The following is a 12,290-nucleotide window of genomic DNA, read 5'->3' as shown; positions in this document are numbered from 1 at the left end:
GCGGGATTCCCTTGCCTGCCTCTCCGGGCTCTGCACGGGGCGCGCAGCGGGGCCAGCACAGATGGATTTAATTCTAGTCCTTTGGGCTTGCGTGGCCTCTGCGAGAGCAGGTAAGAGGGGGTGACCCACCCACCGGAGGAGGCGGCTAGGGGCAGAGGTGCAAAGTGCATCTTTGCAAAGGAGCAGCTCGCGTCGGGGCGGATGATTGTTAGTAAAGGGCTGGGCTGTCTCCCCGTGCAAAGGCGATCGGCACCTGCAGCTTGGCCCGTGGGTGCGGTGGGGAGATGCGACCCGCTCTCCTGTGTCTTCGCTGCGCTGTCCTTTATTGAATAGCATCGCAAATAATCGGTATTATCACGGTCATCCTCCAGCTGTGAGCTAGCTAATGCTCTGGGCTGTATGTGTGTGACTAGCGATGTCCGGGAGTGGATGGGTTTTCATGCAATCGTATCGGGAAAATCAGCCACATGGATGCAATTAGCTGCATCTGGGAAGGGAAAGTGGCACACTCTTCGGTGCTACGTACCTTGCTGTACCAGGGCCACCAGCAACACCCGAGCCCACGGCGCAGCTCCTCAGTGCCCTGGGAAGGGTTGGGTTGGGTTGCATGCTGCAGCGACTGGTTAGAGAACTCGGAAACTTTCCTTTGGTTTGGAAATAGCTCGTTTCGGGTCATGCCAGTCCAGCTCCTACCCCACCCAGCCCGGTTGGAAAGCAGGCTTATTTCCACACCCGCTGCATGTTTAAGGTGGCGGCAGGCTGTACTATTATCATTAGTTGCTGCTGCTGGAAACGTGTCTCCGAGGCCGTGCCTGAAATAATCATGTGGACGCAGCGATATCTGTGTTCAGATTTCCCCCACTTAAAACCGTTCCCATGTGTTTGAGATTAGTGAGATCCGCTCGGACAGGGCATGCACCTGCTGAGGATTTCCCCCTGCTATAGGCTGCTGAAAGCAGCGGACTCCTTTCTCCCAAGGAAAAATCATTTTGCTTAGATTTCACTTTGGGGTTAGGCTGAGTTTTTTTTGCGTGTCTGGGGTCCGCCACTGGGGGATTTCAGCCTCGCTTATTATTGGCTTTACAGATGGGTGGTTCCCCTGGCTTTACAGTGGAAATAGCACTTCGGCGAATATTAAGGTTGGGATAGGAACGGCTGGCAGTCTTGAAATCAGAGGTGAAATTGGCATATTAAAACTGCCCTTATAAAACCCACGGTCAATCGCATAAAAATATCAAGCTACCAGGTCTTTGTGCAGTTGCAACTGGCGAGTAGATCAACCCCCCTTATTTGTGTGGGCTCCTCACCCAGGAAAAAATCCTCACTTATTGACTTTTTAATATTCTTTATGGGGATCATTCTCATTTCGCCAGTCTCCTCCATGTTAGCCCTTGTTTCCTCTGTTCGCTATAGCAGTATTTAAGAACCGTTCTCTCAGGAAAGGCTTATGTGAGGCAAGATTCAATAATGAAAAGTTTCAGGAGTCTGCCTCTCTCGCTCCCTGCTGTTTGTTCACGGAGGGGAAGGATTTGAAGTAGGGGCAGGTGAAGGCTTAAGAAAGCACACTTTTGAAAAGGAAAAATATCAGCTCTCTCAGGGGTTCTCTTTGACTCAGGCAGACCACAACTGCAGGCAGAATTTTGTGGTGTAGTCTCTCCTTTAATAATGTTGGGAGCATCCTTTACAATGTTGGCATTAAACAGTAATTTGCCAGAGTATTCTAAGACTCAGACCCTTACAACAGACTGACTAAAAAGCTTCCTTATTTTTGAACAGTCTTTCTCCTGTATGAATATAAAAATACAGTTTTATTCCGACAAGTGCAGGCTGTTTTTGAGAAGGACTTTACATAAAGTCTCCTGATCATTTTGAAAGCAGGCATAACAGATCACACATGAGCTTATATGTTGATATCTTTCATCTGCAAGTGTTGCTATATTGACTGCAATGGGGGCCATTTTAATTAAAATGTGTGTTTTAGTAGGAACAATGCTTCTTTGTAATATAGCCTCCATGGGCATTTAGGAATGGTTAAAGACCTGGCAAATCCATAGGAACAGTCAGGCTGAGAGTTCCAAATCCCTAATTTAAAGAATGAATAGAAATAATATAACAGAAGCATGACTTTCTTGTGGAGTCTTTGTTCCCTTTACTCTTGTGTAATTTACTATTCTAAATAGGTACTGATTTAGAGTATGTTAGGGGGATGTTTTCTTGAAGATGTGCAAATGATATTTTCAAGGAAACTACTTAGTAAAATTACTATATATTTTCAAAGGAAATCAATGTGTAAAATGGCAACTAACATCAGAAAGTATTACAGTATCACCCCATTATCTAAGATCACTAGAATTTGAAAGGTGTGACATAACAATGTCTAGGGAGAAAATATCTCTTGTTTTCACAGCTAATATAACACCAGTATTGTATGTTGACACTCCAAAAGGTAGTCAAGACTAATCTGAGATTAATTTATTTGGCATTGTGAAGCCATTTGGAAAGTTCTATGTGCAACAATTGCTATCCTGCTGTTAACAGTCAAAGGTAAAATACATGTTATAGAGTTCACTTCCTGCTACCACTCAACTAGCAAATATTTGTATGAGACTGACTAGATTGTATCAAGACCGTTTCTACTTAAAGTTCCCTCCCCACTGCAACCTAGATGTGTACCTATGTAAAGTATAAAGGAATGTATAATCTTTGTTTTGTGTTTGTACAGTGCCAAGCATAATGGGTCCTGGTCCATGATTAAGGCTCCTAGGGGGTTCTAAAAGTAGTAATTTATATCACATAATTTATGCTTTCTGTGTACCAAGCCATTTAATTACAGAGAGTTTCCCATGATTCCTGGACTCAAGTTTCCAAAGTGATGATAAAGGAGCAAGTAAACAATGCAATTTGTCAGAGATGTTAGATTGATTTAATTTCTTTCAGGGATTTCTTGGTGACATCATTCATATTATTGAGTTATAGGCTCAATCCTGTAACATACTATATATACTACCTTCAACTCTTCATTAATAAGGGCTGAGTTTTTTTCTGTCCTAACTCAGACAAAACTCTCACTAAGGCTAGGTCTACACTACCCGCCTGAATTGGCAGGTAGAAATTGATCTCCCGGGGATCGAATTATCGCGTCTCGTCGGGACGTGACAATCGATCCCCGAATCGACGCTCTTACTCCACCAGCGGAGGTGGGAGTAAGCACCGTGGACTGGGAGCCGCGGAGGTCGATTTTGCTGCCGTCCTCACAGTGGGGTAAGTCGGCTCCGATACGTCAAATTCAGCTACGCTATTCGCGTAGCTGAATTTGCGTATCTTAAATCGACCCCCCCATGTAGTGAAGACCTGCCCTAAGTGACTTAAGGATTTGGCCTACTGACTTCAGTAGGAGTTGAGGGCAGTGAGTACCATGTGGGATCCTATCCATATTTTGCACAACTTTAAAAGAAACAATATAAAGGCCAATAGTTCTCATTTAAAGGAGGAAATGGGATTTTCCAATTTTTTTGTTCTACTTAAAAGACACAACATAAAATGCTGGATGCTAATAGAGATACATGTGATTTTCTTTGTATGAGTCTTTTACTTAAGATCTCTGAAAAAGAGAGTGGGAGACTCCAGGCGGACCAGAGACCTGCTTATAAAATAGAAGCTATTTGTTGTTTAATTATTAAATAACCAGGGTTTTGAGTGTCTGTGTACAATCTCAAGAGCCAGCTTAAGAAAATGACTAGGTATTTAAAACAATGTATGGGCTTGCTAAAGAACTGCTATGATATTGTAATAGTTTCCTCTTTGGAAAGCTTGTGATAGTTGTTGGAAAGAGGCACAGTATAGCTGGTGGGCCAGACTCTCAGCTTGTGTGGATTGAAGTTAATGGAGCCACATTGATTTATACCAGCTCAAGCCTGCTGCTGTTTGGAATCAGTAGTTTAAAAAAAAAATAGTGAGGCTATTATGCTTAATGTGGTCATCTATTTTTGCTGTGTTAGGGCCCAGTTCTGCTCCCATTGAAGTCGGTGGTAAAACTTCCATTGACTTTAATGGGTTCAAAATTGGAGCTTATTGGGCATGGTTTAGTGGTCCATTGTTACAGTTTAAGACATTTTTGGACTGATCCAGCATCCAACGATAGCGCTATAACATCTCTCATTGACTTGAATCGGCATTGGATTGGGCCCTTAGTATTTGGAACCACATATTTCAATCTCCGCTGGGTCAGCTCAGCCCTTCATTCTTCCTAAGTAGATCATTTTAGTATCATAGAGTTTATATGGGGTTTTCTTTTGGATGAGACCTTAAAGAAACAATGTCCGATCTGTTTTGTGTGGACAGTAAAGCTCCCCAGATGCTTTTTGGCTTTGACGTCCTTAGCCAAAATTTGTCCTCCCCGACTGTTGGTTTTTTTTTTTTTTTTTTTTTTTTGGTAAGCTGCTGATCTCTACCTAGAGAGGGATGCATTTCTGCTGTATGCTGTGAGGCAGTGTAGGATGCTTTGAGATGAAATGCCCTATGCAATATAAGCTTTAGCATTACCATTTATTATCCTTATCTCTCTCCATTTTGGCCAAAGAGAGGTAGTTTAAAAACAAACAAAACCCCCCAACAGTTTCTAGTAGTGGGTTTAGCCAGACAGAGGTAAACTTGTTCAGGATGATTTGCAGTTAGAAGAGTTGGTTCAGTGTTAGGAGTGTTAGCTATCACAGGATGTGGTAGTGCCGGTCTGAAAGAGATGTCAAAGTCTCTTTGAAATTCAAATATTGTAGTTTCTGAGCATCTGGCCTGGATTAAGCCAAAGAGAACCTTAAAGTCCAGTGTTATTACAGAATTTCTAGAAAGTTTGTATCTCCCAGTTTATATTGTAAGATCAGTTTATTCCAGTTGTCTTAATATTCTACAGAACTGTTTAGTCTTCTACTAATATGAAAGCATTAGGGCAGCACATACTAAATAAACTTAATTTGGAAAGCCAGAAGTGTTTTTATGAAGTCATATCTTCCTATCAATGGGCTCAATCCTGCAAGTTGCACAGTACTCTCAATTGCCACTGTTGGAGTGAGGTTAAAAGAGACCACTTTCAAGTTTCCTTTTCAAGAGCTTTTATTACTCTCCATGCATTTTGTGAAATGCTGTCTTCTACATTTAGCACAAGATATCATCCCAAGGTATTTTAATATTTGAGTAAAGGAAAAGGAGAAAAAAGTGTTTTGTGGCATAATTGATTTATAAGTAGAATTTCTGAGTTATTCTTGTTCATTATATACCCTGACAGTTTTTCAGAGAGTCTTTTAAAAACTCAAACCAGGATACTTGCTGCCTAACCGCTCAAAGTCCTGAAAGAGAAAAAGAATGAATTGAAACATAAAACTGGAGATCACTTAGTGGAAAGCCATCTGACTATACACTACAGGTGAATTCTTGGCCCCCTTGAAGTCAATGACATTGACTTCAGTGGAGTTAGGATTTTACTCTAGGAGCCTACTCCTTCTCCTAGAATGACGTTAGTAACAATGCTTGTTAGGAGCAGGATTGGATTCTACAATAGGTTCTTGCTGTATATGCCAGGCACAGATCTCGTATTACCACAGCTACCATGCTGATGGATGGACCCTTGTAAGAACAAACCATGCTGGTTTCTTGCTATATCTCTTGTTCCTTACTGGATAAAGGTTGCATATTTAACCACCTAAAGTGTTCTGTGAACAAGCAGCTGTCCTGAGCGTCTGAGCCTAAATTAGTGCAGCAGTTTTGTTACCACTTGGGCATGAATACCCACTGTCACATGATTTCCATACCATCACTACAGATATCACCCATTTCCATCAGGATGCTAAAGAATACCCTATTATCAGCAATTCATGGGGGGCATGTTGTCCAGTTTGGAATATATACTACATCTAACTTATAGTGAATGGTGGAAGTAAGTAACCTAATCTATTAATATTAAAGAGTAGCTGCAGCCCGACATGGAATGCTAGCATGCTTCAGTTGATCATGAAAGGAGTATTCAGACTTCAGTAAGTTCTTGGTAATAGTATAGCTCAGTGAATATGAGCATTGCTGGTCTGAGTGATTACTCATTTCCTCTGCCTGCTGTTTTCTTTCTGTCTTCATTTTGTTGCTTTTTATTATAATTGGATAAGTATGACATGGCAGAAGAACTATGTGTTAAATGTAGTGTTTCTATTGTGTTCTAAAATCTGTGAAGATAAAAGGTACTAGCTTAATGGTGGTCAATGGAGAAGAACATCTTTTCTTTACATCTGGGGAGGTTACTGTCTCGTAAGTGATTATTGTCCATAGTATCTGCACATACCCCATACTGTACTAGAAGTTCTTTGTTGTTGTTGTAATGCTTTGATTTAAAATAAAAATTGATTGAACTTTCATTTTTTTTAAAACAGTTGTCGGATTTGGAATGGATCCCAATTTACAAATTGATATTATCACAGAACTGGATCTTGTGAATACAACTATTGGAGTTACGCAAGTGTCAGGACTACATGCTAGCAAAGCATTTTTATTCCAAGGTAAATCAAACATCTTCATTTACCTAAGACAGCCTCTGTCTCCATGATTACTAAGAGACTGGATGTAAAACATATTCCCTGTACACAGAGCTTGCATTTTACTATGGGTTCTGTTGTTCCTAAGATACTGTTATTCTACTGAAATATGTTAATGGTATTTTTACAGGGATGAAATCAGGTCATTTAGGCCCAAAATTTCAATGAAAACATTTTTTGGGTGTGTTTAAACATTCCTCTGTTTAATTTCCAGTCGAATACTCCCACTGAGTTCCCTTGCATGGGCCCAGTTGCATGCATAGATAAGAGGACAGTATTGGAGCCCTTTGTAGTGTATTGATGCACACTGATAGTAATACACCAGTCTCTGTCAACTTCAATGGAATTGCATGCATAAGAAAGGCAAGCAATATTTATCTTCACTCTCTGAGCAGAGTGACCAGCACAAAGTAAATGAATTCATGGTAAAAATAAGACTCTGATTTCTAAAGTAATTTAAGTTTCAGTATTGTAAGGTGGAACTGGTAAGTGATTTAAAAATGGGATTTTTAACTGACCAGTGGATGAAGTCCTGGCCTCCATGAAGTCAATGTTGCGTTTTGCCATTGATGTTAGTGGGGCTAGGATTTCAGCCATTGTTTCTTAAAGCCCTAAACCGCAGAAGAAATGAGTTGCTACAATATGATTACATGAGCAAGTAATATGAACAGAGAGATTTTTTCACCTAGCTTAGTATAACTTTTCTGTAACTTGCTTAATACTTACATGAAAGACTGTCTTCAATGGCTCTGGTTTTTTTGCTTTGGTAACAATTTAGAGGGACAAAGGGCCTGATTCTGATCTCACTTACACTGGTTTTATTCCATGAACTTCAGTAGTTATGCATGATTTACGTTCGTGTACATGATACAAGAATCCGACCTATAACATAGCCTATTCTTTACCCAGCTGGTAAATATGTACAATATGAAGAGAGAGAACAGGTGTTCTAGCAGAGAGATTATTGAAGATCATATTTAAGAAATTATGCAAGGTTCACCTTCCTTTCAGGACTCAGAGTCAAATGGTTTCTGCTAATTCCTAGATGCTGGAATTATTATCAGCAACATCTAGAATATAGACATCAAGTTAAACATCTGAAATGTTTTGTTTTGGATACTCTTCCTAAAAAGTCAATTTTTTCATTTTGTGCTGGAGCACTCCGTAAGTAGTTGAGGCAAACAGTGTTAAAAGTGCAGTCATTCCTCAGCAGACTGCAATGTCCTAATTGGCTTAAACTATTTTAAAATTTCTCATGGTGTTTTTTTGGAGTTAATTGAGAACACATTGACAAACTGTCACCATAGATTTTCACAGTCTGATAGTGCCTAATGACAAAACTAAAAAGATCTGCATGTGCAACCCAGGGCTTGTTGCAACAGTTGATATTAAAAATAAATTTTAAGGGATAATGATTGTGATCTTATATTTCTTTAGCTCCTTTTGTCCTGGAAGATCCCCAGAACACTTTATGAACTTTACAAACTAACATAAAAACTAAACATGCTGTGAAGTTCATCCACCACTGAAATGCAGCCACCTCTGGATTAAATGTTCCTAGAAACTCTGAACAAAAGTTCAGAACAGTAAGTGAAGAATAAAATTCAGGGTCTTAAATTTATTATATAAAGTTCTTTATAACTGAGATTCTCCCCAAGAACAAAATTCTGCCCTTAGGTGCCTGTAGATAACCCTCAGTGCTTGAGCAATTGCCTCTTGCATACCACCCCTCCCTGCCCCCGCTCAGCAGGGTGGCTAGGGTAGAATTGCTCTAGGTATATAGTTTCAGTTAGGATTGGGTCTGGGACAAGACTCTTGACCCAAGGGTCCTTGGTTGTGTTACTCGTTCCCGGAGAAGGTCTGAAGGAGACCCTTTCCAGCTGCCTTTAGGCTAGGATGCAAATTCTAGATTATTCCTACCTAGTTTTTTGGGCTTTCCCCTCGTTATTTATTTGTTGAAAGCCAACAGTGTCGTTGGGGCTTTATAAGATGCAGAAGTCAAATAAAATGTTTCCTTTCATTGAGTAAAGTAGCTGACCGTAGGACAGTGGTTTTCAACCTTTTTTAATTTGTGGACCCCTAAACATTTTTGAATGGAGGTGTGGACCCCTTTGGAAATCTTAGATATACTCTGTGGATCCAAAGGGGTCCACAGACCACAGGTTGAAAATCACCACCTTAGCACTATGATTTGACCTTGTGCCAGATTGTTTGGTTCAGGATAACTCTGCTTGCTTCTGGTTGTTTGTTTTGTTTAATGTACATGTTTTTGTATTGGTTTTACTATATGGCACTTGTATATTTATTATTAGCTGGGTTTCCACTGTATTAAATAAATAATAATACTTTTCCCAGTTGAAACTTCAGGGAGAATTTGGGAAGGCAGAACATAAATTACCAGAGTTGGAAATTGGCGACACTAGACTGGAGCACTGAAAGATTGAAGTCTTGATCTTTGTGCTTATTTTATTTAACTTTTTCAATAGTTCTTCAGCATTACGGATTTACATTACAGTGCTCCTAAAATGAATGCCTTATAATAATGACTGGAAAATAGCATCCAGACTTTTTAAAATTGCAATATTTTGTTGGAGCATGTCACTAATACACTGCAATTTGTCTCTCCTCTTCTGTGTCCTCCAAGAGGTGATCCTGTCTTTCAGCTGAGCTTTGCTTTGATCATTTATTGGTGCACTTCACCCTTTAATGCCTGCTTTTCTTTGTTTCACCTCCTTGCTGCACATTGCTCCAATACCTGGCATCTTTCTCTAAGCCTTCAAAGTGGGGGAGCACCTGCTCTCTACCTGACACTAATGCTTCTGTCTGCATAACTGGAAAGGGGTCTGAGACAGACTCACTGGATGGTTGGATCATTGTATCAAGACAACAACTGAGCACTCTCCACTATTTGTATATATTTTATCTGTGTGCCCAGGGAGGAATTCTGAGAGTCAGATCTCTGGACTGCAGTTTAAATGATGACTTTATTATTTTTTTTCTGGATTTCAAAGTCCCATTATACAGTCGCTTCTGAAATTCAGCCGCATTTAAATCCCAAAATGGAAAATGAAGGGGAAGGATTGAGAAATTGTTACTTTAAATATAGGTTTGGCCTGTGTCATGTGATGAGACTACAACATGGTGTTGTTATGTATAGTACTAATAGGTGGCAGCAGAGCACCAGTTCTAAACTTCCTTGGGCCAAATTCTGCCTTTATTTACACCAGCATAAATTCAGAATAAGTCCACTGACTTCACTGGCATATTAGTTACATTGATGTCAAACCAGAGTAATTTTAAGAAGTCAGTGGAATATTCTGACTTTATACCCATGCACCTGAGAGTAGGATATAGCTCTGGAATTTGGATTTCAATTTAATACAGACAGAGACATATTTAGTCCTGGAGTGTGAGCAGTTGATAGGCAGCATCCTCTACAGTGAGGAACTGAAGTGGGAGTCGGAAGACATGGGTTCTACCATCTATTCCCATAACCTCATTTTATGTCAGTTGGCAAGTTAATTAGGCTGTGGTCCAGCGAAGCATGTAAGCATGTGAGTAGTCCCATGGAATGCTGGCTGCAGTGCAACAATATGGCTTTTTTCTGTGTGTGGGAGTGCTAGGTCTCCCTCACTCCTTCCCCCCACAACACTCACAGTGAGGGAACCATAACTTGGCCCTTTTGTATTATATCCAGTGTTAGCACCACTTTTATTTAAGGTTGCCTGATGCTTCCCATTATAAGATCCTGTTTTCAGTGACTTATAACTTTGCTAAACTTGAGCTGTTCAAGCTGAAATGTACCGTGTGGGGTGTCTGCCTCAGGCTGAAGTTCTGCAAAAGTGACAGCCAAAACAGTTAAGCTGTTTCTGAGAAGGAGGCTAGGGAAAAATACATTGTTTGAAATGTTTAAAAAAGAAGACCTGTTTAAAAAATGTCTTTGGAAAACTCTAGTGCTCCCATGTTTTGGAGCAGGACCTTGACATTTGCCAGGGAAGTGGCCTATGTGTCAGGGATGTGCTGTTTGCCATCCTTGTAAAAATGCACCCAGATTTGTCCAAGTTTCAAGCCTTTGAAAAATCAGTTTGCACGGGCTCAGTAGAGACTTAGATGTAGCAGCTAAAATCTCTGAAGATTCCATCCTCACTGAGCATGTTTGGGGCTCTAGTGCTGACCAGACTGTGTATGTGCAAGCCCCACAAATTAACTGAGCATCCTCCATCCCCTGAAAACTCCTAAGTGTGACCTGACTGCTCATTTGCTATCCTCACAGAGGGACTGAGTAGGCACCAGTCCAAGGCTACAGGAGTGAAGGTGGACTTTCCTCATAACAGCTGCTCTGGGATGAGGCCAGGCACTAGGACTGAGAGCCGGGAGGCTGTCTCTCCTGTGTTCTGAATGACTCCCTTACTGGTGCCCTGACAGGGTGGAAGAGGAGATGACTGCCTGACTCAAATACAGAGGAGACAAGAGCTGGACCTGGGGGCTGGCAGGGGAAGGCTGGGGAGTAGATGGGTACAAAAAGCCTGGGTGGGGGACTGTGATTGGAGGCTAGCAGGGGCAGAGAGGGAAATGGGGGCTGGAAGCTCAGTGTAGAAACTGGGACTGACTGGTCAAGAAGACTGAGGACAAGAAACTGGGATGGGGGGGCGTCTGGGAATGACTGGGCAAGGATACTGGAACTCGGATCAGAATCCTGAGGCTTGGAGACTGAATGAGTCAGTGAGGAACATGAGACTGAAATGGGACAGGGAGAGGTTGGAGGGGATGGGGCAGAAGGACTCATGTTCGGGGTAATGGGCAGAAAAGTCTGTGCCCACTACAGTATGTTTCCCTCCAGAGCCAGGAATGGAATGAAAGATCCTTACATCTCAGGCAATACCTTTGATGTCAGCAGATATCTGTGAGACCCATTGGCAAAGTGTCCCATCCTCCTCTTCTGCTGGTCCCCATAGAGAATGACATACTGCTACTAGTTACTCCATTAGCTCAAGTTCAGAGGTCTGTGTTGTAGCTCTGAAGGGTCCAGCTCTGCCAATGATCCATGTGGGTGTCATTACGAGGCCACATCATGGAATTTCTATTTTTTCAGTTTGCTTTTTTAAAAACCTGGGCTATTCAGTTTAAAAAACAATGTTGAAAGAACATGATTAAGTTTGCAAAATCAAGCACTTAAAAGTTAGGAAATGTCAAAATTCAAGTTGCTTGTGTAACTGTGAGCTGAGGGGTGAAAACATTATCTACTATCTGTTCTTATTAGTTCAGCCCCTTTGTGCATATGCATTATGTTGCAGTCTTTAATTACATTATCCCATAATTGTTGTTTGCCCTATTCCATGGATGAATCAGGGTAGTGAAGAAGGCCGTTTGTGGGACTCCTGCCCCATTTGCTGCAGAAGTTGAAAGGTGTGTGCATGGATGAGGCAGGAGAAGAAAGGATATTTTCATGTTTAAGACAGTTAGATTCCAGGATGACATCTATCCTCGACTCTGCGACAGATTTCCTCTGTGATGCTGGGCAAGTCACTCAAGCCAAACTTTTCACATGTGGTCACTAATTGTGTGTTCCTCATTGTCTGGGTGCCCAACAGGATACTCTAAAGTCTGGTTTACAGAAGTGCTGAGTAGTCACAGCTGCAACTGAAGTCAATGAGAGCTGTGCTTTGAACATAGCATTATATAGCATATATTGATAAGTATTCTGAAAAATCAGGTCCT

General features: G+C 41.2%; 1 protein-coding gene across 1 annotated transcript in view; it reads left to right on the top strand.

Annotated features, from left to right (window-relative positions):
* The window catches only part of NELL1 (neural EGFL like 1), a 437,981-nt gene continuing 425,691 nt past the window's right edge, over window positions 1–12,290 (top strand). The window contains exons 1-2 of the mRNA XM_026651341.1: window positions 1–110; window positions 6,411–6,536. Of these exons, the coding sequence (XP_026507126.1) occupies window positions 62–110; window positions 6,411–6,536 (175 nt within the window). The 5' untranslated portion in view covers window positions 1–61. The remainder of the gene's footprint in view (window positions 111–6,410; window positions 6,537–12,290) is intronic.

The sequence above is a fragment of the Terrapene carolina genome, unplaced genomic scaffold (assembly GCF_002925995.2).
Source record: "Terrapene carolina triunguis isolate 2854851 unplaced genomic scaffold, T_m_triunguis-2.0 Scaffold96, whole genome shotgun sequence".
NCBI classification, from domain to species: Eukaryota; Metazoa; Chordata; order Testudines; family Emydidae; genus Terrapene; species Terrapene triunguis.
The sequence above is the reverse complement of the archived record's forward strand: the minus strand, read 5'-3'. Positions and strand labels throughout refer to the sequence as shown.